We start from the raw sequence: 25,684 nt of genomic DNA on the forward strand, positions 1-25,684 counted from the left end.
ATGCAGAGGGCTGACTTGTGTATGCATTGATCTGTGCCATTTTATACAGGGGACTTGAGCATTCTCACATTTTGGTATCTGGAGGGGAGGTCTTGGAACCACTCCCCCTTAGATATTGTGGGACAATGTAAGTTTTTGAGGAGTCAAATTATATGGATTTTTGATTGCATGGGGGTCAGCACCTCCCCTTCCCCCCCCCCCCCCCCCCCCGGCTCTCCCATGTTGTTCAAGAGGCAACCTTGGCCTGGCTGGTGTGGCTCAGTTGGTTTGAGTGTTGTCCTGTGCACCAAAAGGTCACCAGTTTGATTCCCCGTCGGGGCACATTCGGGATGTGGGTTTAATCTCTGGTTGGGGCGCATGTGGGAGGCAACCGGTCGATGTTTCTCACATCAGTGTCTTCTGTCTCTCAATCTCTTGTAAAATTAATAAAAACATTTTTTAGAAAGAAGCAACCGTACTTTGGTCTTAACTTTTGAGAAAATACAATAAAGACTAAATCTGTATTTATTATTGGGAGAGTTGGGTATGAGGGGATGCCACTTTTCTTTTGAGGCTAGCAAACCTTGTTCTGACGTTATTACGCTAGTCTAAAGGTAGAATACTACTTGTCATTTGAAACTAGAAGGAGCTATTCAGTTTATCTTAGGAATTCTTGTGGGCTCTGGTTATAGTCATATTCTGCCACACAAGTTCCCTAGAGGAGTGTGGTTCCCAAAACTGTCCTCATCCCAGACTTAACACATCACAGTCATTAGGGTGAGGCTAGGCATGTATATGTCTAAGAAGTTATTTTATTTTTGAATAGTTGTGTGTGTGTGTGTTTTAGAGAGAGGAAGGGAGAGGGAGTGAGAAACACTGATGTGAGAGTGAAACATCCATTGACTGCCTCCTGTACGTCCCCTACCTGAGATTGAGCCTGAAACCTGGGCATGTGTCCTGACTAGGAATTGAACCGGCAACCTTTTGGCACAGGACGATGCCCAGCTAACTGAGCCACACTGGCCAGGGCTCTAAGAAGTTCTTTAAAAGTTTTAGATTAGGTGGAGTATGTATTTTAGGATTGAGAGAAATACCAAACAAAGATACTGATGGTAACACAGTGCTTACTTGCTGATGTTAGAAACTATGCCAAATATTTTATAAACATCTCATTTAGGTCTCACAATTATCCTGTGAGGTAAGTATTTTTTCTAATTTCCAGATAAGGAAGTAGGCTCAGTAAAATTGTCCCTTTGTCCAAGGGCATGCAGTGCGTTAGTAAGGGAGGTGTGCTTTGGTTCTAGGTGTCTGAATTCAGACCCAGTATTCTTGATTTATCCCATTTTGGAATGTGATTTAATCCAGAGCAGTGGTCTGATATGAAATCACTCAGAAGTTTAAAAAAACTCTCAATATGCATCTTTTAATTTTTAAAATTTTAATGAGTTATGATTACATTACAGTAAAGTACAATTTTGACAAATGTATATACTCATGTAATAGGAGAACATTTTAATCAAAGGCCCCAGATATGCAGGAGATGTGAGAACCCTGGGATTATAGTGTTCCATAACAGTGTGGGGATGAGCTAGCTCTTTCAAGGTGACTCTCAAGCATGTTGTAGTTGCCTAGGAGATCTTTTGGACTTAACTGATTTTGGGCTCATCCCAATTATAGAATATCCTTAACCTCCATTAGTTTAGAAAATAAAGCTTTTTTTTGTAGCTTGACAATTTTAAACTAGAAAATGGATTGCTTTTCCTTGGCTTTGGGAAAGCATCAATGTTGGCAGAATGGAACTGGTGCTGGGTCCTGGGGAGACTGTCCTATATCAGATGCGGTGTTCCGTTTTCAGTTGGGGAATTAGGAAGGGCTGCCCAAGAGAAGCTAGGGAAAAGGTTAAATATCTGTTGCTTTGTAGCCCATTTTTGAGAGACAAATGGGAGAGGATGCTTTTTGGCTTACTAACTTTAAATGAAATCGAAGTAAACATGACCCCTCTTTTAGATATATAACATATACAAAACATTAACTAGGGCCTAAAAATAGTCCCATTATGCAACTGCATAAAATAAAATGATACCGTTTGTTATTTAAGGGACCTTATGTATGAATCATGCATTTAGATAATACAATAATACAGTTATTCAGTGTTGGCATCCCAGACTTCTGTTTATCTGGGGGAACCATAAGCAAGAAGAGATGTATGCTATTAAAAGTAATTGCTTAGGCCTGGCTGGTTTGACTCAATGGTTAGATCATGGGCTCCTGGACTGAAGGGTCTTGGGTTTGATTTTGGTCAAGGGCACGTACCTGGGTTGTTGGCTCAATCCCTACCCCAGTGGGGCTCCTGCAACCAATTGATGTGTCTGTCTCACACCCATGTTTCTCTCTGTCTCTCCTCCTCCCTTCCAGTCTTTCAAAATCAGTGGAGAAAATATCCTTGGAAGAGGATTAACAACAACAATAAAAACTACTTGGTTAAAAACATTTTGAAAGGAAAGACAAGAAATAAGATAGTAGACTGTAGGCTGTTGGAGAGGACCTTATTAAGTAGTAGAAAGAATGACTATCTTGTCATTTAAAAGATCAGTGATGTTCCTTGGGCTTAAGTTTATAACTTAGTCAGCATTTTTTAGGTTCATAACTTGGGGAATATTTATGTCTAGGTACTTTTCTTTCTCAATTTATGTCAGTGAGAATGACTAGGATGTGAAAATCCCCTTTTTAAAATAATGGCTTAAGTTTTGCTGTCTAAAATGGAAAGTCATGCCGAAACCGGTTTGGCTCAGTGGTTAGAGCGTCAGCCTGCGGACTGAAGGGTCCCAGGTTCGATTCCGGTCAAGGGCATGTACCTGGGTTGCGGGCACGTCCCCAGTGGGGGGTGTGCAGGAGGCAGCTGATCGATGTTTCTCTCTCATCGATGTTTCTAACTCTATCCCTCTCCCTTCCTCTCTGTAAAAAAATCAATAAAATATATTGAAAAAAAAAAAAAAAAAAAAAAAAAAAGGAAAGTCATTGCCCTGGCTGGTGTGGTGTGGCACAGTTGGTTGAGCATCCTCCCCTGTAACAAAAGGTCTCTGGTTAGATTCCTGGTTGGGGTACATGCCTGGGTTTCTGGCTCAATTCCCAGTTGGTGGCATATAGGAGACAGCCAATTGATGTTTTTCTCTCTTTCTCTCCCTCTCCCTCTCTCACTTAAAAAAAAAAAAAAAATCTATTAAAAAAACATTTAAAAGTGAAAGTCATCTTGCAGTTTTTAGTTGTCTATTAGGTTTTTTGTGTTTATATTTTCTAAATGTAACGCTTATTATTGAGCCTGCTGATTTTATAGCATAGTATTTATAAGTATCTAGCAGGGGTGGGCAAACTTTTTGACTCGAGGGCCACAATGGGTTCTTAAACTGGACCGGAGGGCCAGAACAAAAGCATGGATGGAGTGTTTGTGTGAACTAATATAAATTCAAAGTAAAGGAGCAGAGGGGAGAGCAAGAGAACCCTTTGCTCTTTCGGCTCCGTGGGCCGGATAGAACAGCCGAACATAGAACAGCCGAACGGGCCGGATTCGGCCCGCAGGCCGTAGTTTGCCCACGGCTGATAGCCCCTGAGTTAAAACTATTTTGTGAATAAGAATAATTGTTGTATCTTTTTTATTAATTAATTTTATTGACATAGAAAGGGAGAAAGAGAGAGACAGACAGACATCAGTGTGAGAGAGATACATCCATCAGTTGTCTCCTGTATGTGCCCTGACCAGGGATTGAACCTAGTTATGTGTCCTGACTGGGAATCAAACCTGTGACCTTCTGATGTACAGGACGACCCTCCAACCAACTGAGCCATACTGGCCAGGGCAAAATACAGTTTTTTGTTTTTTAATTTATTGATTTTAGAGAGAAAATAGATTTGTTTCACTTATTTATGCATTCATTGGTTGATTCTTGTACATGCCCTGACTAGGGATCGAACCTGCAACCTTGGCGTATTGGGAACGATGCTCTAACCAACTGAGCTACCTGACCAGGGCCTAAGATAATATTTTTCAATGTGAGGACAAGGATTGCTGTGTAGACCAGCCTAGAGTTTGGGTTCACAATATCTTAACCATATGTTGGAAATTTGAGAACATTTTTATAGATCATATATTTCCCATTGGAAAGCTTAGCAGTTATTGGGACCTTTTATGAGAGACTTGGTACTGAAGATGGTTTTACATAAATAATCTGTGAGGGAAAGTTTAAATTCTTTCTAGAAATGTGTCCTGTGTCAAGTATAGATTGTCTAGACTGAGTATTTTGGAGGTCTTAATATCAGGAGGTCTTAATATGCAAAGGGCTGCAAGCAGACAAAAATATCAGTGAAAATTAATGGAAGGACTCACTAGATATATGTGTTCTCGGTGAGATATGAGGAATGTGATGGTATAGCAAGAATTGCCTTTTCTTTGATTTTTCCATTCAGAAGCACATACTATTTTAAGTATTCATTATATATAGTATATAGTATATGTGGTAGTCTCACAGTGAATGATAGGAATCAAAGCCCCTTTAGATAGATACCTATAAATAACAGAATTGTATGGCCTGAGACTATTCCCTTAGCTATTATCAGGGAGTATATGTCTAGTTGACCTCCCATGCCTCTCAGTGCCTTAGTTCTTGGATTAGTAAAGGCTTTGATCAGGAGTATAGAGAAAAATCCAGAAACCATTAAAGGCTATATACCAAAGAGATGAACTGAGCTACTCTCGTTGCTTCTAATATTTCCTTATATGTTGTTAATTTTTATTTAAAGTATGTGAGGTTTGCCCTAACTGATTTGCTCAGTGGATAGAGCGTCAGCCTGCAGATTCAAGGGTCCCAGGTTCGATTCCGGTCAAGGGCATGCATGCACATCCCCAGTAGGGGGTGTGCAGGAGGCAGCTGATTGATGTTTCGTTCTCATCGATGTTTCTAACTCTCTCTCCCTCTCCCTTCCTCTCTGTAAAAAATCAATAAAATATATTAAAAAAATAAAGTATGTAAGTTTTATTAAACTGCTTTTTAATTTTATTTTATTATTAACCTAAGAATATGTGTTCTGTGCTCTTAAGTTGGTCAGTTACCTTTGAAAAGATACTTGTTAAAGGATTTAGGAAATCTTGGTTTTGGTTCCACCTCTATCTTTCCTTGACTGTGACCTTGAGCTCTTTTGCACTTTCATTTATTTATTTTTAAAAATATATTTTTATTGATTTCAGAGCCTAAGGGAGAGGGAGAGAGAGATAGAAACATCAGTGATGAGAGAGAATCATTGATTGGCTGCCTCCTGCACGCGTCCTGCTGGGGATAGAGCCCACAACCCAGGCATGTACCCTGACTGGGAATTCAACTGTGATCTCCTTGTTCATAGGTCAACACTCAAATCACTGAGCCACGCTGTCTGGGCTTGCACTTTAGTTTCTGAAGCTATAAAGTGGGATGATTATAGTACTTAACTTGATAGTCATTGTAAACATTAAATGAGTTTATGTAATAAAGTCCTAATAGTGTTTGGCTGTTAATAGATGATTACTTAATAGCTATGTATTAATGTTTCATTAATCTAAGGAAACAGGCAGGAATAAGGCTTCATTTGCTTTAGGAATTACAAAATCTTCCATTGGTTTGAGATACATGTCCAAATCTTCAGATTCCATTCCTGTTGATGTGAATGTTGGTGGAGTGCTGTGCCTCTTTACTATCCATTAGGTTGGCATTATCCTAAAGTTGGTGGTCAAAGAATAGCATTACTAGTAGGAAAATGGGAATTGAAACTTCTTGATTCAATTACAGTCAAATCTCAGTTCTGGAAGTCTCCTATCTCTCGATCAGTTCAGTTCTTGAGCAAGTTTCACTGAAAGAATATTTGTTGTGGAACAAAACTTCAGTTTTAGACCTGACAACCCTTTCCCTCAGCAGGACAAAAAGCATCTCAGGCAACAAAGGAGAGAATGCTTTTGTTGCTGGTGAAATCATTAGCACAATTTTAAAACATACAGAGACCATCAAGAGTGCTAATGTTGCTAAGGGTGTGAAAGTGCTCACAAGACAACAACCACAGGCAATTGAACAGATAGAAAAATTGTTGATTTGGATAAACAAAAAGCAGTTAGCCTGTGACAGCATTTCAGAGGCAGTGATATATGAAGAATTCTTTAAGGCTAGTAGGGGGTGGTTTGATCAGTTTAAGAAAAATATTTGTTTATAGATTAAACAGTACATTAGACTTGTATACAAAAAAGGTTAAAACAGGGAATCATTTGGGGGTCTGGAATGGATTAATTCAATTCACATTATTTTTAATGGGAAAAAATGATTCGGTTTTCTAACAAATAACTTCTCAAACAGCCTTCCAGAATAAAGTAAGTTCAAGAACTGAGGTTCCACTGTATATCCAGCACTGTTGCTTTTTCAAGAGTGAGAAAACTTTTTGTTCTTCTCAGGGATAGATAGACTTTGTGTGATTCTTGCCAGGTTGGGTTAGTCTTGTTACTAGGAAAAGAATTTTTGTTGGTCTAAAAAAAATTCAGGACTCTCCCTAGGATTGAGTTAGAATGATTGCTGAGGAGTCATCCACAGTGTTCTCATTAGAATTTCATTGACACAATTATTAGATTAATTTGTGGAAAATTGAATGTTTAATAATGTTTAATTTTCCTTCCTGGAACAGGATACATCTTCTCACTGCTATGTCTTACAGCACACCATTTTAATAGCTATTGTATATATTTAGTATTAAATTTATTTCTAAACATTTTATGGCTTTTGTTGTGCATGACATTTTTATGTCATTTTCTTGCATTTTTTTTTAATAGGGAAAAGCTATTGGTTTTTGTTTTTTGGTATCAAATACTAAAATTTTTTTTTATTAGTTCGGTTGGTTTGATTTTCTTAATTTTTTTCTTTTGGAATATATTGAGAAATCATGCTTTTTCTCCTTTAACTTACTAATGTAAGCAAGCCTCATTAATTGAACCTCTAATGTGAAAACTATCCTTGCATTCCTGAGAAGAATCTCTTTTGGCTGTGGTTTTATTACTCCTACTGCATAACTTGATTCTATCCTATGTAATAAAAGCCTACTATGCTAAGTGTCCAGTCGTCCGGTTGGCCATTCAACCAACCAAAGCATAATCCTAGCTAATAAAGAGGGAACATGCTAATTGAACCTCACGCTGTCGCAAAGATGGCAGTGCCCACAGCCAATAAGGAGGGAACATGCTAATTGACTGCCCCACCTGCAAAGATGGCAGCGCCCACAGCCAATAAGAAGGGAATATGCTAATTGACTGTCATGCTCTCAAAGATGGAAGCGCCCACAGCCACAAGATGGTGGCGTGCAGTCTCCTCAGCCCCACCAGGGCGCCTGCTTCTAGAGTCCCCCAGTCCCCTCAGCCCTCCAGCCACCTTGGGCCAGCCTGAGGCGCAGGCAAGCCTCGGATGGCGGCTGCCCAGAAGCTCCTAAAGGTTTTCATGGAAACCATTAGGGCCTGGTGATTTTTTATTGTTTTGTTTGGGTGTTACATCTTTGCAGTGCTTTTGATTTCTGTGTTTCCCACCTTATTTTAAACCACATTTTATACTGTTTTTTTCTAGCTAATCCCCTGTTTCAGTTTACATTTTAAACTTACTGTTCTAAAGTTGTATATAAACTCATTTGGATAATCTGTTATGTATTCTTTCATCTTTTTAAAAAAATATTTTGTATTGATTTCAGAGAGGAAGGGAGGAGAGATAGAAACATCAATGATAGAGAATCATTGGTCGGCTGCCTCCTGCACGTCCCCTACTGGGGATCGAGCCTGCAATCTGGGCATGTGCCTTGCCCGGAATAGAACCCGGGAACCTTCAGTCCACAGGCTGCCATTCTATCCACTGAGCCAAACCAACTCATCTTTTTAAAAATTATAATTTTATCTACACACACACACACACACACACACACACACACACACACACACACTCTAGAGGCCCGGTGCATGAAATTTGTGCACCGGGGGGGGGGGGGTTGTCCCTCAGCTCAGCCTGCACCCTCTCCAATCTGGGACCCCTTGAGGGATGTCTGTCAGCCGGTTTAGGACCGATTCCACCGATGGGATCGGGCCTAAATGGGCAGTCACATCCCTCTCACAATCCAGGACTGCTGGCTCCCAACTGCTCACCTGCCTGCCTGCCTGATTGCCCCCTAACCACTCCGCTGCCAGCCTGATTGACGCCTCACTGCTCCCCTGCCGGCCCGATTGCCCCTAACTGCCCTCTCCTGCAGGCCTGGTCACCCCCAACTGCCCTCCCCTGCAGGCCTGGTTCCCCCCAACTGCCCTCCCCTGCAGGCCTGGGTCACCCCCGCCCCCCCCCCCCCCGCTGCCAACTGTCCTCTACTGCAGGCCTGGTCCCCCCCAACTGCCCTCCTCTGCCAGCCCGGTCACTCATAACTGCCCTCCCCTGCCAGCCTGGTTGCCCCCAACTGCCCTCCCCTGCTTGCCTGATTGCCCACAACTGCCCTCCCCTGCTGGCCATCTTGTGGCTGCCATCTTGTGTCTACATGAGGGCGGCCATCTTGTGTGTTGGAGTGATGGTCTATTTGTATATTACCTCTTTATTATATAGGATTTTTAAAGGAAAAGCTATATCTTATCTTTTTTTCTTGGTATATTTACCATAAAGTCTGTTTTGATGGCTGTTTGAAGGCTTGATTTTATTGATCAGTTCTTGTGTGGCTTTGTTCATGGTGAAGATATTTTTTCTAATTTCATTTACAACTTGCTTTTATCTTTAATAACGTCCTTCTGTTTATTTTGGCTCTGTTTGGTCTGCTTATTCTTTTTTTTGGGGGGGGGGTTTAAAAAAAAAAAGAAGGCAATTTAATTTAGTGAAAATCAAAAATACCTTTCATTATCAAGCAGAAGCAAGTCTTTTTAGACAACTGAGCCTCTCATAACTGAAATAGGAATCTGTCCTTCAGCTTGGTGTCTCTGGGACCTAGCAGACTACAAAACTTTCATAAATATAAAAATGACAAAAGCAATTTTGAACCTGCTTGCTGCACAGCTCATAGGAACTGTTACATTAATATCTGCCAATCATGGGAGCTGAATGAAGCGGAAATCAACATGATTTATGTTGGAAGGCTGGTGAGCTGCCAGAAAGCACAGGTCCCTTTGGCAACACGGTGCCAAATGATTAATCCTTCCACTGCTTATTCTTTTTCTAGCATTTCAAATTGCATGTGACATTCCCTTTTCAAATTGTATGCAACATTTCCTTTTATTCAGGCTTTTCTTGTTTTTGAATACATTTGGTACACATTTAAGGCTAGAAGTTTGAGTATCACCTTGGGTAAATCATATTGTTTTTGACATAGAGTGATCTCATTGTTACTCATTTTAAAATGTTGTGTTTTGATTTTCTCTTTAATCTCAGAGTTAATAATAGTGGATTTTAAAATTTCTAGGTGGATACATTTCTTTGTTGGATTAATTTTCTAATTTTGAGGTATTGTGGAAAGTAAATGTGGTTTGATTTTGTTCTTTAGAATTTGAGGTTCTTAGTGCAGTTAATTTTTGTCAGTGTTTTGTGGGTATTTGAAAGGAAAGTATATTTGGTTTTTTGATAGTTATATTTGTTTAATAAATCATATCACCTTATTAGCTGTGATAGTCAAATCCTCTGTACAGCTTTATTTGTGTGTGTGTGCAAATTTCTGAGACTTGTGTCATTCTCACACTGATTAATAGACAAATCTATTTCTCCTTGTTTTTAATAGATATATTTAAAAAAAATATTTTTATTGATTTTCAGAGAGCAAGGTGGGGCATGTGCCCTTGACTGGAATCGAACCCGGGACCCTTCAGTCCGCAGGCCGACACTCTATCCATTGAGCCAAACCAGCTAGGGCACCCTTGTTTTTACTTTTATTTATTTTTATTTTTATTTTTAAAAATATTTTACTGATTTTTTTACAGAGAGGAAGGGAGGAGAGGGGTAGAGAGTTAGAAACATCGATCAGCTGCCTCCTGCACACCCCCTACTGGGGATGTGCCCACAACCAAGGTACATGCCCCTGACCAGAATTGAACCTGGGACCCTTCAGTCTGCAGGCAGATGCTCTATCCACTGAGCCAAACCCCGTTAGGGCCACGCTTGTTTTTAATATTTTTTGAAGTATGGTAGGATCATGCTAATTTATTTTTTATGCAGTGCCATAATTCATTGTTGTCCCCTTTCAATGCTTTTTGTTTGAATTTTGTTTAGTCTCCTAGTATTGTATTTGTTTTCTATTAACATTTGCTTGATACAGTGGAGTAGCATTGTCCAAGCATTTATTTTGCTTATCCAAATTCAACTATATATAAATGTGGCAGATCAGTTAAATAAATGGTGTCAATGATTTCTACCCACTGATTTGGTTAATGATATATATACACACATATGTGTGTGTGTGTGTGTGTGTGTGTGTGTGTGTGTGTGTGTGTATTTATTTCCTAGTGAACATAGGGATGAGAGTTGTGAATCTTATTCTCTTGGTAGGTCACCTTTCATCTTGGAGCTGCACCTTTCATCTTGTGAGCGTAGCCCCTATTAAATGCGGTGCTGGTCTTGAAACATAGGTTTGACTTTGACAGTACCATGGTTTCTACATGTAAGTCAACTGCTCTATCAGTCTTCAGTGAGGTGCTTAGGATTTTGATAGGACTACTTTTGACTGAAAGCCGTTTTTATCTTAAAGCATCCATCCAACTCTTCCTTATTATGGGACTCCATTGTGGGTATTTTACCATTTATTCATCTTAACTTTACTTGTATAATCTTGCTTTAGATGTATCTTTTAAAGTAAGCATATAATTCAATTCCCTCTTCAATCTGAAAGAGAAATGTGACCTACTTGTGATTACTGACATGTTTGCATTCATTCCCATCATTTAAATTTTTGTGTTTATCATATTTTTATTATTTCTTTATTTTTGAACTGATTTTTTCCTATTTATTTGAAGGTCATATGTTCCTTTTTTTTCTTCTGGATGGCTTAATGCATTTAAGCCATCACTTCTTTATTGTTTAAAATTAATGAGAATCCATATCTTCCTTTCCCTAAAAAGACAGAACTGCTGCTTGCTTTCACTTTACTCTATTTCTCTTCCCTCTTCTACTTCCTGTGTTGAAATCATGTAAGCATTTTAGTTCCAGATTACTTATTTTTCTAAAAGTTAGCATGTATTGTTTCTTATTTTATTGATTTCAGAGAGGAAAGGAGAGGGAGAGATAGAAACATCAACGATGAGAGAATCATTGATCAGCTGCCTCCTGAATGCCTCCTACTGGGGATGGAGCCTGCAACCTGGGCATGTGCCCTGACCAGGAATCGAACTGTGATCACTGTTCAACCATTGAGTCAAGCTGGCTGGGCTTTATTGCTTCTTTTGCCTATCATTATACTTTATAGGTCATAGATGCTTTTAAGATTATATTGGAGTGTATTTTCCTGATTATTTCAGAAAAGGTCTTTGGGTAGCAAATGTTGAGCTCCTTTATGTGTGAAAGTGTGTTTTGCACTGCCACTTGAAAGCTTATTTGTCTGGATATGAGTTCCAAAATCTTTTTTCTTATCACTTTGAAGCTATTGCTCCATTGTCTTCTAGCATCTGTGTTGCTGATGAAGTCTAATTTCACCCTTAATGTGATTTATGTATCTTTGTAGGAATTCACTTTCTTTCCTTTGGAAATTTTTAGGATTTCCTGAAATTTCAGTATGTGTCTAAGTCTCTCCTTTCTCCATTAATTGATTCTATTTAACACTTAGTGGATCTTTCAACCTGATGATTAGAGTCCTTCCTCCTCTATCTTCCCCAGAAAATTTCTAGAACTCATATAGATGTTGGACTCTGGTTCTGTATTCTGTATATCTATCTTACCTTCATACTCAAGAGGCATTTTGGAAGAATTTCTGTTTTCTATTTTTCCCTTTGCCTATTTTGTTGCTGAATGTACTTGTTCAGCCTTATTTTGGAAATCAATTTTTCTCCTTTTTTGTGAACATGTCTTTATTGAGGCATTATAATTACTTAAAGTAAACTACATTCATTACAGGTGTACAGTTCCATGCATTTTGACAGATATATACACTCATGAAGCTGCCTCCTGCACACCCTGTGCTGGGGATCGAGGCTGCAACCTAGTTCATAGGTCAATGCTCAACCACTGAGCCACGCTGGCCAGGCAATTTCTCCCTTTTTAAAATGGTGGCTTATTCAGTTTTCATGGATGAGATCTCATTTACCACAGTGATATTTATGATTCTCAAGTCTCCTGTTTATTCTTGCAACTCTTTCTTCAGCTGTTTAGCTTCTTGTTTTTTGTGGTGTTGATTTCCCTTTTGGTGATTCTAGTTTATAAAGTGTTATCTCTGGTGTGAGGATTGCTGTTTTCCTGTCAGAGGATGCAGTGTCTGTTTACCAGTCTGTCAGATTGGACTGTAGGGGAGAAATGGGACATATGGCCAGAATTGGACACCTATTTTTTCTGGGTAATAGCAGCAACTTGGATGCTGTCTTAAATCTTGGGGTCAATCAAGTGCCTGTGCTCATTGCCTCTGTTGGCTGGAAGAAGGGGGAGAAGGGGAGTGGTTCTCAGTAGAGGGAAGTGGCTAGCCTGTCCAGTGGTGCCACATTTCCCCACCAGATCACTAATGACTGCACCAGAGCTCCTGTTTTCCCATGACAGTCACCTATCTATAGCTTGGGTGGAACACCCCATGCTCTCCACACCTTCATAGTTGCTGCCAATTATTATAGCACTAGAGGCCCGGTGCACGAAATTCGTGCACAGGGAAGGGGGGTGTCCCTCAGCCCAGCTGCACCCTCTCCAATCTGGGACCAGTGGGATCGGGCCTAAACGGGCAGTCGGATATCCCTCTCACAATCCAGGACTGCTGGCTCCCAACTGCTCACCTGCTGCCTTCCTGATTGCCCCTAACCGCTTCTGCCTGCCAACCTGATCACCCCCTAACCACTCCCCTGCCAGCCTGACTGATGCCTAACTGCTCCCCTGCCAGCCTGTTTGCCCCTAACTGCCCTCCCCGCAGGCCTGATCACACCTAACTGCCCTCCCCTGCAGGCCTGGGTTCCTCCTAACTGCCTTTCCCTGCAGGCCTGGTCGCCCCCAACTTCCCTCCTCTGCCGGCTTGGTCACCCCTAACTGCCCTCCCCTGCAGGCTTCAATGCCCCCAACTGCCCTCCCTTGCAGGCCTGGTCCCTCCCAACTGCCCTCCCTTGCTGGCCATCTGTGGTGGCCATCTTGTGTCCACATGGGGGCAGGATGTTTGACCACATGGGGGCAGCCATCTTGTGTGTTGGAGTGATGGTCAATCTGCATATTACTCTTTTATTAGATAGGATAGAGGCCTGGTGCACTGGTGGGGGCCAGCTGGTTTGCCCTGAAGGGTGTCCCGGATCAGGATGGGGGTTCCCTCGGGGCATGAGGCGGCCTGGGCGAGGGGCCTTTGGTGGTTTGCAGGCCGGCCACGCCCCCTGGCGAACCAAGCGGAGGCCCTGGCATCTGGGGTTTATTAATCTTCTACAATTGAAACTTTGTAGCCTGGAGTGGAGCCAAGTCTTCTGCTTGCTCCTTGGCGGCAGCCATTTTTTTTTGGATTTATGTATCTTCTATAATTGAAACTTTGTACCCTTAAGCGGAGGCCTGGGCCGGCCAGGGTGTGCGGAAAACTTGGCTTCCTCCATCGCTGGGGGCAACCCTAGCCTCCTGCTCTTTCCAGCTCTGTGGCTGCCGCCATTTCTGTTTGGATTTATTTATCTTCTATAATTGAAACTTAGTAGCCTTGAGTGGAGGCCTAGGCCAGCAAGGGCAGGCGGAAAGCTTGGCTTCCTGCATTGCCGGGGAAACTCAAGCCTCCCTCCTGCTCTCTGTGGCCGTAGCCATCTTGGTTGGGTTTATTTGCATATTCGCTCCTGATTGGCTGGTGGGCGTGGCTTTGTGGGTGTAGCGGAGTGATGGTTAATTTGCATATTACTCTTTTATTATATAGGATTCCTTTGTTTTCAAAAAAATATCTATTTCAATTGATTTTAGAGAGGAAAGGGGAGGGAGAGAGAGAGATAGAAATATCAATATTAACATCGATTGGCTGCTTCCTGCATGTCCCCTACTGGGGATTGAGCTTACAACCTGGGCATGAGCCCTGTCAGGGAATCGAACCTGGACCTCTTGGTATATGGGTTGACGCTCATCCACTGAGCCACACAGCATTCCTCTTTTGAGGTTTCTGGACAATTACTGCCTTTATCAACTTAGTTCTACTGATAGTATCACTTCTTGTTTCCAGAATTATTTTAGAAAAAAATATGTCAATAAGTCTACATCTTTAGTTACGTCTGGGGTTTAAAGTGGGAAGGGAAGTCATGTATATCTTCAGTCCACCTTGATCCAATCTCTTAAGGCCATTATTTTTGGACAGTTTTTTTGGTAACATAGTAATTTTGAAACATCTGTTTCACTGAAGTCCATTGAAACCTCTTAAGGACATTAGGTTTTGAGAGAAATTGAACGTGGAGCTTATTAGTTTGAGTACTAAACCAGAGCTCCGAAAACTTCCAATATTTCTTCTCTAAGCCAAAGGGAAGGATGAAGATTTTTATTCTCAATCGTTTTTAAAAGTGTTTTTTATTGATTTCAGAGAAGAAGGGAGAGGGAAATAGAAACATCAATGATGAGAGAGAATCATTGATCAACTGCCTTCTGTACGCCCCCACCAGGGACTGAGTCTGCAACCCGGGCATGTGCCCCGACCAGGAATTGAACCGTGACCTCCTGGTTCATAGGTCGACGCTCAACCACTGAGCCACACCGGCCAGGCTCCCCAAAGCCTTTTTGTTTATATATTCCTGGGAGACCTCAGGGCATGAAATAAGTTTCGAATCTAGTAAGTGTAAATTTAGTTTTCATGAAAAAGCTGTTCTGACTTTTTTTTCTTCCCCATTTAGTTTTTCCATGGTTTGGCTTGGATATTGGTGGAACCCTAGTCAAGCTGGTTTATTTTGAACCCAAAGACATCACTGCTGAAGAAGAAGAGGAAGAAGTGGAAAGTCTTAAAAGCATTCGGAAGTACCTGACCTCCAATGTGGCTTATGGGTCCACGGGTATTCGGGACGTGCACCTGGAGCTGAAGGACCTGACTCTGTGTGGACGCAAAGGCAATCTGCACTTTATACGCTTTCCCACTCATGACATGCCTGCTTTTATTCAAATGGGCAGAGATAAAAACTTCTCAAGTCTCCACACTGTCTTTTGTGCCACTGGAGGTGGAGCGTACAAATTTGAGCAGGATTTTCTCACAGTATGCATTTTTTTAGCTTATATACAATTTATGGGAATCTGATTGTTTAAAATAATACCAGTAGCAAGGGGTGGGATCATTTCCATCACTAATGGAACGTGAATATTCTTTTCAAATTAAGATTAAGTATAAATTAGTGATAGGAGTTAGTAATCTAGAGATTTTGTTGTATAGTTTACTTTTTCACAATTCAGATGAAATGATGAGAATCAGAACCACTAAAAACAGCATTTTTTTATTTTTTAGTATGAAAAAAATAGTGACACTGATAAGCTGAGTAGGCAATTAAATAGGAGGAACAACATCATTAAATCTTGATTGTATTTTTTAAAGATCTTTTTAATTTTTAGAGAGAGAGGAAGGGAGAAGGAGAGAAAGAAACATCGGCTGTCTCCTGCACACCCTCTTCTGGGAATCGAGCCCGCAACCTGGGCGTGTGCCATGACCAGGCATTGAACTGGCAACTTTTCAGTGCATGGAATGACACCCAACCAACTGAGCCATACCAGCCAAGACAAGGTCATTAAATCTTGAACATTGAGCCTCACCAGCATGGCCCAGTGGTTGAGCATCAACCTATGAACCTGTAGGTTATAGGCTGGATCCCCATTAGGGGGTGTGTATGAGGCAGCTGATGTCCCTCCCGCTTTCCCTCCCTTCCCCCCTCTCCCCCCCCCTCCCTCTGAAATCTGTAAAAATAAAAAAATAAAAGCTTAAACACTGAGATTGAAAAACAATTTTAAAAAAGTAATGTCATTTCATGTCATAAAATTGTTTCCAATCTCTTTTTCCTCTAGTTTTTCTTGCCCCCTTAATTGTTTCTTGGCAAGTTTACTTCAAAAAGCAAAAAAACCAGGAATTTACAAATAAGAACAAAAAAAGCAAAAAGCCAAGGAACTCTGTTTCAAAGTGGTGATTTTCAGGTCTCAAAACTAGTTGGAGATGGTTTACAGCATAGCCTTCTCTCTCTCCCCATATGCCTTCTGCTGTGGTCTGTGCAGCACACTTGTTAACAGGAATCTCTGGACACTAGGGGAGTGGCACTGGGCACTTGATTTTGTTTTCATTCAGTGAACACTGTGTGCAAAACCTTGGGGCTAGGTCCTTTGAAAGTGGATGTGGTTGTAGGTGAGAGAATTGATAAGTGAACTGACCAAGACTCTGATCTTTAGATTTAAAATATCTTCAGTGACCATGTTTTTAATGCCACCAATGAGAATATTATTCTAGAGATTCTGCCTTTATTTATGTCAGTGTACATTTCTTTTTCCCTATGTGTGTCACTGTATGATTTATGACCTTGTTCTCTTTCTTTGTCCTCTGTCTCCTGACTTTCTCCCATAACTGATCATAATCATATAGAATTGAATTTAAAAAATGAATTTTTAAGCAAGGTTTTATATTCCTTGTTTGAATTTCCCTTGGTTGTTGGTTTTTAGTGGTTTCTTTTTCACCTGTGAGTAGGAGAAAGTAGCAGGAGGAGAGAAGGTTCCCCTTTGTGGAAGGATCATAACTGATGGGAAAAGGAGAAAACCTCTGTATTTCAGGACCCGCAGAGATGCCCTTTGGAACATATTTGAAAACTGTTGAGGCTATTAACCAGAGGTTCAGTGTTGTATGGTAACTCCAAGGAGAGCACGCAAAGTAGATTTTATTGTTTGTTTGTTAATCCTCACCTGAGTATATTTTTTCCATTGTTTTTTTAGAGAGAGTGGAGGGAGGGAGGAAGGGAGAAGGGGAGAGAGAAACCTTGATGTGAAAGATACACATCGATTGGTTGCCTCCCACATGTGTCCCAACCAAGGCTGGGGATAGAACCTGCAACCCAGGAATGTGCCCTTGATGGGGAATTGAACCTGTGACCCTTCAGTTCATGGGCTGATGTTCTAAAACCACTGAGCAATAGTGACCAGGGCAAAGTAGATTTTAGATCTTAGGAATTTCTTAGGCTGTTGGGGTTTCTCATTTGTATGTACCAGCACTGTCCTTGAAAAGTATGAAAATGAAATGCTTACAATATTCTTTTGTACATTAGGCCTGACTAATTCTAATATATAAAAACTCTGGGTCCGTCACGACTGGAGGCTCAACCAACCGGAAGTCAGTCCTGCAGTCAGTGCTGGGTTGCCGGGGCGACCCAGCACTGACTGCTATGTCAGCAGGCGCGGTGACCCAGCACTGACTGCTGAGGGGGCTGCGAATCAGGCCCGGAGAGAGGCTTGAAGAGAGAAGCAGGGTCTGATCTGTAGCCTCTGTGGCAGCTGTTGATCAGCACTTGACTCTCTCTTTCTCTCCGGGCCTGGCCAGCAGCCGCGACTCCATTTCTCTCCAGGCCTCCACTGGGGCTGCTGATCAGCCCTGCCTTTCTGATCAGGCCCTGTTGATAGGCCCAGAGACGCTGACTGGCATAGAAACCAACCAATCAGAACTAAATCTGGGTGAAGTGTGAGGAGCCAATGGCTGCCTAGGAGGTGAGCTTTTGAGGCTGACTGGCATAGAAACTGACCAATCAGAACCAAATTGGCTGGAAGAGGAGGGCAGTTGGGGGTGAGATCAGGCTGGCAGGGGAGGGCAGTTAGGGGTGATCAAGCAGGCAGAGGCAGTTAGGGGTGATCAGGCGGCAGGGAAGAGCAGTTGGGGGCGAGATCAGGCCAGCAGGGGAGGGCAGTTGGAGGCAACCAGACTTGCAGGAGAGAGGGCAGTTGGGGGTGATCGGGCCGGCAGGGGAGGAGTTAGGTGTTAGGCTGGCAGGGCAGCGGTTAGGGGGTGATTAGGCTGGCAGGCAGAAGTGGTTAGGGGCAATCAGGCAGGCAGGTGAGTGGTTAGGAGCCACCTGTCCTGGATTGTGAGAGGGATGTCTGACGGCCAGTTTAAGGGATCGGGCCTAAACCGGCAGTCAGACATCCCCTGAGGGGTCCCAGATTGGAGAGGGTGCAGACTGGGCTGAGGGTCCTCCCCCCCCTTACCAATGCACGAATTTCGTGCACTGGGCCTCTAGTATTTAATAAGTCACAGTAAAATAGTGTTAAAAAATTTTAGATCATTTTTTAATTTTTCAATTACAGTTGACATACATTATATTACTTTCAGGTGTACACCTGAAATGATTAGACATTGCATAACTTAACTAAGTGATCATTGTGATAAATCTCAAATCCATCTGACACCATACACAGTTATTAGAATATTAGTGACTATGTTCCCTATGCCGTACGTTAAATCCCATGACTGTTCTGTAACTGCCAATTTCTTTTTTTTAAATTATTTTTTAAAAATAAATCTTTATTGTTCAGATTACAATTGTTCCTCTTTTTCCCCCCCATAGCTCCCCTCCACCCGGTTCCCACCCCACCCTCTGCCCTTAACCCCCCACCCCACTGTCCTCATCCATAGGTGTACGATTTTTGTCCAGTCTCTTCCCGCACCCCCTACACCCCTTTCCCCCTGAGAATTGTCAGTTTCTATGCCCCTGATTCTATTATATTCACCAGTTTATTCTGTTCCTCAGATTTTTTATTCACTTGATTTTTAGATTCACTTGTTGATAGATAAGTATTTGTTATTCATAATTTTTATCTTCACCTTTTTCTTCTTCTTCCTCTTCTTAAAGAATACCTTTCAGCATTTCATATAATACTGGTTTGGTGATGATGAACTCCTTTAGCATTTTCTTATCTGTGAAGCTCTTTATCTGACCTTCAATTCTGAATGATAGCTTTGCTGGGTAGAGTAATCTTGGTTGTAGGTTCTTACTATTCATCACTTTGAATATTTCTTGCCACTCCCATCTGGCCTGCATAGTTTCTGTTGAGAAATCAGCTGACAATCATATGGGTGCTCCCTTGTAGGTAACTGTTTTTCTCCTGCTGCTTTTAATATTCTCTCTTTGTCTTTTCCTCTTGGCATTTTAATTATGATGTGTCTTGATGTGGTCCTCTTTGGATTCCTTTTGTTTGGGGTTCTGTGTGCTTCCTGGACTTGTAAGTCTATTTCTTTCACCAGGTGGGGGAAGTTTTCTGTCATTATTTCTTCAAATAGGTTTTCAGTATCTTGCTCACTCTCTTCTTCTGGCACCCCCATAATTCAGATGTTGGTATGCTTGAAGTTGTCCCAGAGGCTCCTTACACTATCTTCATATTTTTGGTTTCTTTTTGCTTTTCCGGTTGAGTGTTTTTTGCTTCTTTGTATTTCAAATCTTTGACTTGATTCTTGCGTTCCTCTAGTCTGCTGTTGGATCTCTGTATGTTATTTTTTATTTCAGTCAATTAGTTGGTCCTTTTTCATATCCTTGAGGGTCTCGCTAAATTTATCGGCCTTTTCTAGAAAATTCTTGAAATACCTTATAACCATGGTTTTGAACTCTATATCCAGTTGTTTGCTTTCCTCCATTTCTTTCATTTGTGACCTGTTTCTTTGTCTCCGCATTTTGGCTGCTTCCCTGAGTTGATAGAGTGGCTTTGTGTGCTAGGTGTCCTATAGGGCCCAGTGGCTCAGCCTCCCCAGTTACCTGAGGTGGACACTCTTGGTGCACCCCTTTGTGGGCTGTGTGCACAGGCTTGTTGTAGTTAAGCCTTGATTGTTGTTGGTATCACTGGGAGGAATTGACCTACCGGCCCATTGGTTCTGAGGATCAGCTGTGTCTACGCTGGGAGAACTTCTGTGCTGGAGACACCCTTATGAGATAAGACTTGCAAAAGCCTCTGTGCTCAGCTTGGATGGGGCGGAGTCTCAGGGCGCAGCTTCCCGTCAGCCCTGCCCTAAGAGGCCCCTGGGTCTCATTGTCCTGCGGTAATCGCTGCAAGCACCTCTGAGAGAAAGCCACCCTTGAGTTTCGCCCGCTGCTAGTTTCTCCCCAAATGAGTCTGGGTCCCCAGAGTCTCGCCTGGAACTGGAGTTCAGAGCCGTTGGGAGCTTTTGTCTCCCTCCTGATTGAGAAAGCTGGATTGAGAAAGCCAGCTGCGTACTCAGTTGCCAGCCCTCTCCACGCGCACGCGCCTCGGTACCTCTGCCTTCTGCAGTCCTCTGAGTCTCAGTGTGCTTTTCTCTTTCCTGGCAGTCCAGTTTCTCCCAATGAGTCTGGGTCCCCAGAGTCTCGCCCGGAACTGGAGTTCAGAGCCGTCGGGAGCTTTTGTCTCCCTCCCGATTGAGAAAGCCCGATTGAGAAAGCCAGCTGCGTACTCAGTTGCCAGCCCTCTCCGCCCACGTGCCTCTGTACCTCTGCCTTCTGCAGCTCCTCTGAGTCTCAGTGCTTTTCTCTTTCCTTCTAGTTGTAGAATTTCCACTCAGCCAGCCTTCCTGTGGTTCTTGATGATGTTTGTTTTGTCTTTTAGTTGTAGTTTTGAAATTGTCGTGTGAGGCAGCAGTTTAGGTGTTTACCTATGCTGCCATCTTGGTTTCTCCCCCCAATTTTTACTTCTTAATCCTTCACCTTTTTCACCCATGCCCCACACCCTCCCATTTAGCAACCATCAAAATGTTCTCTGTATCTATGAGTCTGTTTCTGTTCTGCTTGTTCATTTATTTTGTCTTTCAGATTCAATTGTTGATATGTATATATTGCCATTCTATTGTTCATATTTTTAATCTTTTCTTCTTATTCTTAAAGAAGACCCTTTAACATTTTGTAATCCTGGTTTGGTGGTGATGAACTCCTTTGGCCTTTTCTTGTCTGGGAAGCTCTTTGTCCTTCAATTCTAAATGATAGCTTTGCTGAGTAGAGTAATCTTGGTTGTAGGTCCTTGCTTTTTATTACTTTGAATATTTCTTGCTAATCCCTTCTGGCCTGCAAAGTTTTTTTTGAGAAATCAGCTGTCAGTATTATGGGAGCTCCCTGTAGATAATGTAGGCAACTAATTGCTTTTCTCGAAAAAATATTTTTATTGATTTCAGAGAGGAAGGGAGGGGGAGAGGGAGAGGAACATCAATGATGAGAGAGAATCATTGATCGGCTGCCTCTTGTGTGACCCACACTGGGAATCGAGCCTGCAACCCAGGCATGTGCCCTGGCCTGGAATCGAACTGTTACCCCCTGGTTCATAGTCTGACACTCAACCACTGAGCCACACTGGGTGGGCTCTTGCTGCTTTTAAAGATTCTCTGTTTGTCTTCAATCTGTTTTTTAAATCCTCACCTGAGGATGTTTTTCCATTGATTTTTAGAGAGTGGAAAAGATAGGGAAAGACAGAAATATCAATGTGAGAGAAACACATTGATTGATTGCCTCCTGCACCAGCCCTAACCAGGGCCTGGACCAGCAAAGAGCTTGCAGCTGAGGTACATGTCCTTAACCAGAATCGAACCTGGGCCCCGTTGATCTGCAGGCTGACAGACGTTCTATCCACTGAGCCAAACTGGCTAGGGCTGTCTTTAATCTTTTGTATTTTATTTTTATTTTTTATTTTTAAAAAAATATATTTTACTGATATTTTACAGAGAGGAAGGGAGAGGGATAGAGAGCTAGTAACATTGATGAGAGAGAAACATCGATCAGCTGCCTCCTGCACACCTCCCACTGGGGATGTGCCCGCAACCAAGGTACATGCCCTTGACCGGAATCGAACCCGGGACCCTTCAGTCCGCAAGCCGACGCTCTGTCCACTGAGCCAAACCGGTTTCGGCTAATCTTTTGTATTTTAATTATGATGTGTCTTGATGTGGGTTTCTTTGAGTTCATCTTGTTTGGGACTCTGGTTTCCTGGACTTGTATGTCTATTTCCTTCCCCAAGTTAGGGAAGTTTTCTGTCATTTTTTTAACATATGATTTCAATTCCCTGCTCTCTCTCTCCTTCTGGCATCCCTTTGATGTGTATGTTAGTATGCTTAAAGTTGTCCCAAAGGTTCCTTATACTATCTTCATTTTTTGGATTCTGTTTTCTTTTTGCTTTCTTATATTGGGTGTTTTTGCTTTCTTATATTCCAAATTAGTGATTTATTGTTGGCTTCATTTACTTTACTGTTAATTCCCTGTAAATTATTCTTCATTTCAGTTAGTGTATCCTTCATTTCTTTTTACTTAACTTATTTATTTATTTATTTATTTATTTATTTATTTATTTATATTTTTTATTGATTTCAGAGAGGAAGGAAGAGGGAGAGATTGAAATATCAATGATGAGAAACATTGATCAGCTGCCTCTTGCACGCTTCCTACTGGGGATTGAGCCCACAACCCAGGCATGTGCCCTTGACTGGAATCCAACCTGGGACCCTTCAGCCCCCAGGCTGACACTCTCGCCACTGAGCCAAACCAGCCAGGGCAGTGTATTCTTCATTTCTGACTAGTCCTTTTTTATGCTGTTCTCACTAAGTTTATTGAGCATCTTTATAACCAGTGTTTTGAACTCTGCATCTAGTAGATTGCTTGTCTTCATTTTATTTAGTTCTTTTTCTAAAATTTTATTCTGTTCTTTCACTTGGGACTTGTTTCTTTTCTTATTTTGGCAGCCTCTGTGTGTTTGTTTCTATGTATTAGGTGGAGCTGCTACGTCTCATACTGTTGGTAGAGTGGTCTAATGTAATAGGTATCCTGTAGGATCCTGTGGCACAGCCTCCCTTTTCACCCAAGCTGGGCACTGAGGTGTGCGCCTTGTATGGGCTGTGTACACCCTCCTCTTATAATTTAGCCTTGATTGATGTTGGCATGTCGTGGTAGGTGTTTACTCCCAGGCCAATCATCTGCAAGGACTGACTACGACCACCGACCACGGTGGAGGATCAGCTGTGCAGCGGCCTGCCCCACAGAGCAGGACTTACTTCAGCAGGGCTCTGGTACTTGCTGAGTCCACCCCTTGAGTGTATTGCTTATGGAGTTGGGTGGATGGTGATCCTTTGACATGTTCTGAAGCTGGGTGCCCTGGCTCTAAGTCTTCCCAGGAGCTGCAGGCCAAGGTCAGCTGCCACTTGTGTTTTGTGTCGGGCCACCTGGCATGAGCTATGAAGCAGTCTGCAGATAGCTGCTGCTTGTGCTGGGCTTGGAGGTACCCAGGCAAGGCCAAGAGGGAACCAAGTTGGGCTGCTGCTAGTACCAGGCTGGGGTTCTCACTGAGGTCCAATTCTCCTTTATTGAGAGATTTTAGGAAAATCTGAAGCATGAGCTAATGCCATTCGTATGGAAAAGCCACTGGAAACAGCTTGGGTGGTCTGGCAAGTTGGGTGGATGGGGGAATCTCAGGGAATCACCAAGGTGGGGTAAACAGTGTGAGCCAGGTTGATAGAGTTTCTAATATGGTGCCCGTTTGCTGGCTCTGGGAGAAGGGCTCTTCAAAGGAACAGTGGCCTTGACCAGCACTTCTGTCTAGGAGAAAGCTGCTCTCCCAGCTTTTAGCCTGATGCCAGACAATTCACTTTTCCCCTATATGTCTCTCGTGCCTTTTAAGCTGCTGCCCCAGCACTGGAGTTCAGAGGGAGTGAGTCCAAGGAAGTCCATGCATGGACCTTTTAAGAGGAACTGCCTGGGACTCTGGCAGCCCTCCACCTCCCTCAGCCTCAATACCTGCTGGTTTTTACAGCCTGAAGTTATGGGGACTTAGCTTTCTTGTACTGAAACTTTGGGCTGGAGGAATGGTGTGGGACTGGGATCCCTTGCTCCTTTGCGGGGGGGTGGGGGGGGGCGGGGAGAGGAGGCTCTGCAGTGGAGATAGCTGTCCCAATTTTTATCCGTTACACATGGGTGCACGACCAGCCAGTTCTGAGTCTCTGCCTTTCCGTCGAGTCTCTCTGTGGCTTCTTTAATTCCCTAGTTGTATGACTTCCATTCAGCCTGATTTCAGGTAGTTCTGAATGATGGTTGTTGCTCTGTGGTTTAGTTGTAATTTTGATATGCTTGTGGGAGGAGACGAGTACTGCATTTACCTACACTACTATCTTGACAGTTTGTCAAAGCTTAATCTCTGAAATAGTTTTAAAATATTGAATTTACCCTTTTAAAAAAAATGTGAGTCAGATTTCCTCACATTGAGTTTGCATGTTGGTGCAAAACTTACATTTAGTAACTTTAGTTAATGAAATGACTTATACATTGTCATCTATCAATTAGGCTGGGATTCATTGGGAATAATAGCACAGTGGGATACTTCAGGATTCTAATAGGTCACCAGTGTAAAATGACAGTGTAAGCCCAGCTGGTGTGGCTTAGTTGGTTGAATGTCTTCCCATGCGCCAGGAGGTCACTGGTTTGATGCCCGGGCAGGGCACATGCCTCGGATTCGGGCTCGATCCCCAGTAGGGATTGTGCATGAGGCAGTGGATGGATGTTTCTCTCTCTCCCTCTCCCTCTCCCTTCATCTGTCTGAAATCAATAAAAACAGTAAAAAAAAAATTGACTTACCTAAGAAATGAAGATGCTAGCACTTGAGATTCAATTGTTAGGAAGTCGATATTTAAATTTGTCTTGGCAGGAAGGGCTTGAGCAGATGAAATAAGGATAGTGATGAAAAATTCAAGGGCCTGGGTTTGGTTAGAGGAGTACCTTAATACATATTTTTTCCTTTTAATCTTCACCTGGGTATATGCTTATTGATTATATTTAATTAATTTTTAAAAATGTGTCTTTATTGCATTTATTTAAAAAATAATATATATTTGTATTGATTTCAGCGAGGAAGGGAGAGGGAGAGAGAGAGAGAAATATCAATGATGAGGGAGAATCACTGATTGGCTGTCTCCTGTACACTGGGTATGTGCCCCGACCAGTAATCAAACCCGTGACCTAGTTCATAGGTTGACGCTCAACCACTGAGCCATGCAGACTGGGCATCTTTATGGATTTTAGAGAGAGAGAGGAAGTCGAGGAGAGAGAGAGAGAGAAATAACATTGAGCCCTAACTGGTTTGGCTCAATGAATAGAATGTTGGCCTGTGGACTGAAGGGTCCCGGTTTCGATTCTGGTCAAGGGCATGTACCTCGGTTGTAGGCTCCCAGCCCTGGTCAGGGGCATGTGGGAGGCAACCAATCGATGTGTCTCTCACATCGGTGTTTGTCTCTCCCTCTCCCTTCAACTCTTTCTAAAAAATTAATGGGAATAATATCCTCTAGTGAGGATTAAAAACAAAACAAAACATTGATCGGCTGCCTCCTGTATACACTCCAACTGGGAACCAAACCTGCAACCTGGGCCTGTGCCCTGACTGGGAATCCAATCACCGGTCTTCTGTTGCATGGGACGACACTCAACCAACTGAGCTACACTGGCTAGGGCTGCTATTGATTATAGAGAGAGAGGAAAGGAGGGAGAGAGAGAAAAACATTGATGTGAGAGAGAAACATCCATTGGTTGCCTCCAAGGAATCAATCCCACAAAATAGGTATCATGCCCTGACCAGGAATTGAACCCATAACCTTT

At 42.4% G+C, this 25,684-nt stretch overlaps 1 protein-coding gene across 1 annotated transcript in view; it reads left to right on the forward strand.

Annotated features, from left to right (window-relative positions):
* The window catches only part of PANK2 (pantothenate kinase 2), a 41,060-nt gene that overhangs the window by 2,813 nt on the left and 12,563 nt on the right, over positions 1 to 25,684 (forward strand). The window contains exon 2 of the mRNA XM_080686221.1: positions 14,993 to 15,345. Coding sequence (XP_080542347.1) covers positions 14,993 to 15,345 — 353 coding nt within the window. The remainder of the gene's footprint in view (positions 1 to 14,992; positions 15,346 to 25,684) is intronic.

This window comes from Plecotus auritus (assembly GCF_963455305.1).
Source record: "Plecotus auritus genome assembly, chromosome: 8".
NCBI lineage: Eukaryota > Metazoa > Chordata > Mammalia > Chiroptera > Vespertilionidae > Plecotus > Plecotus auritus.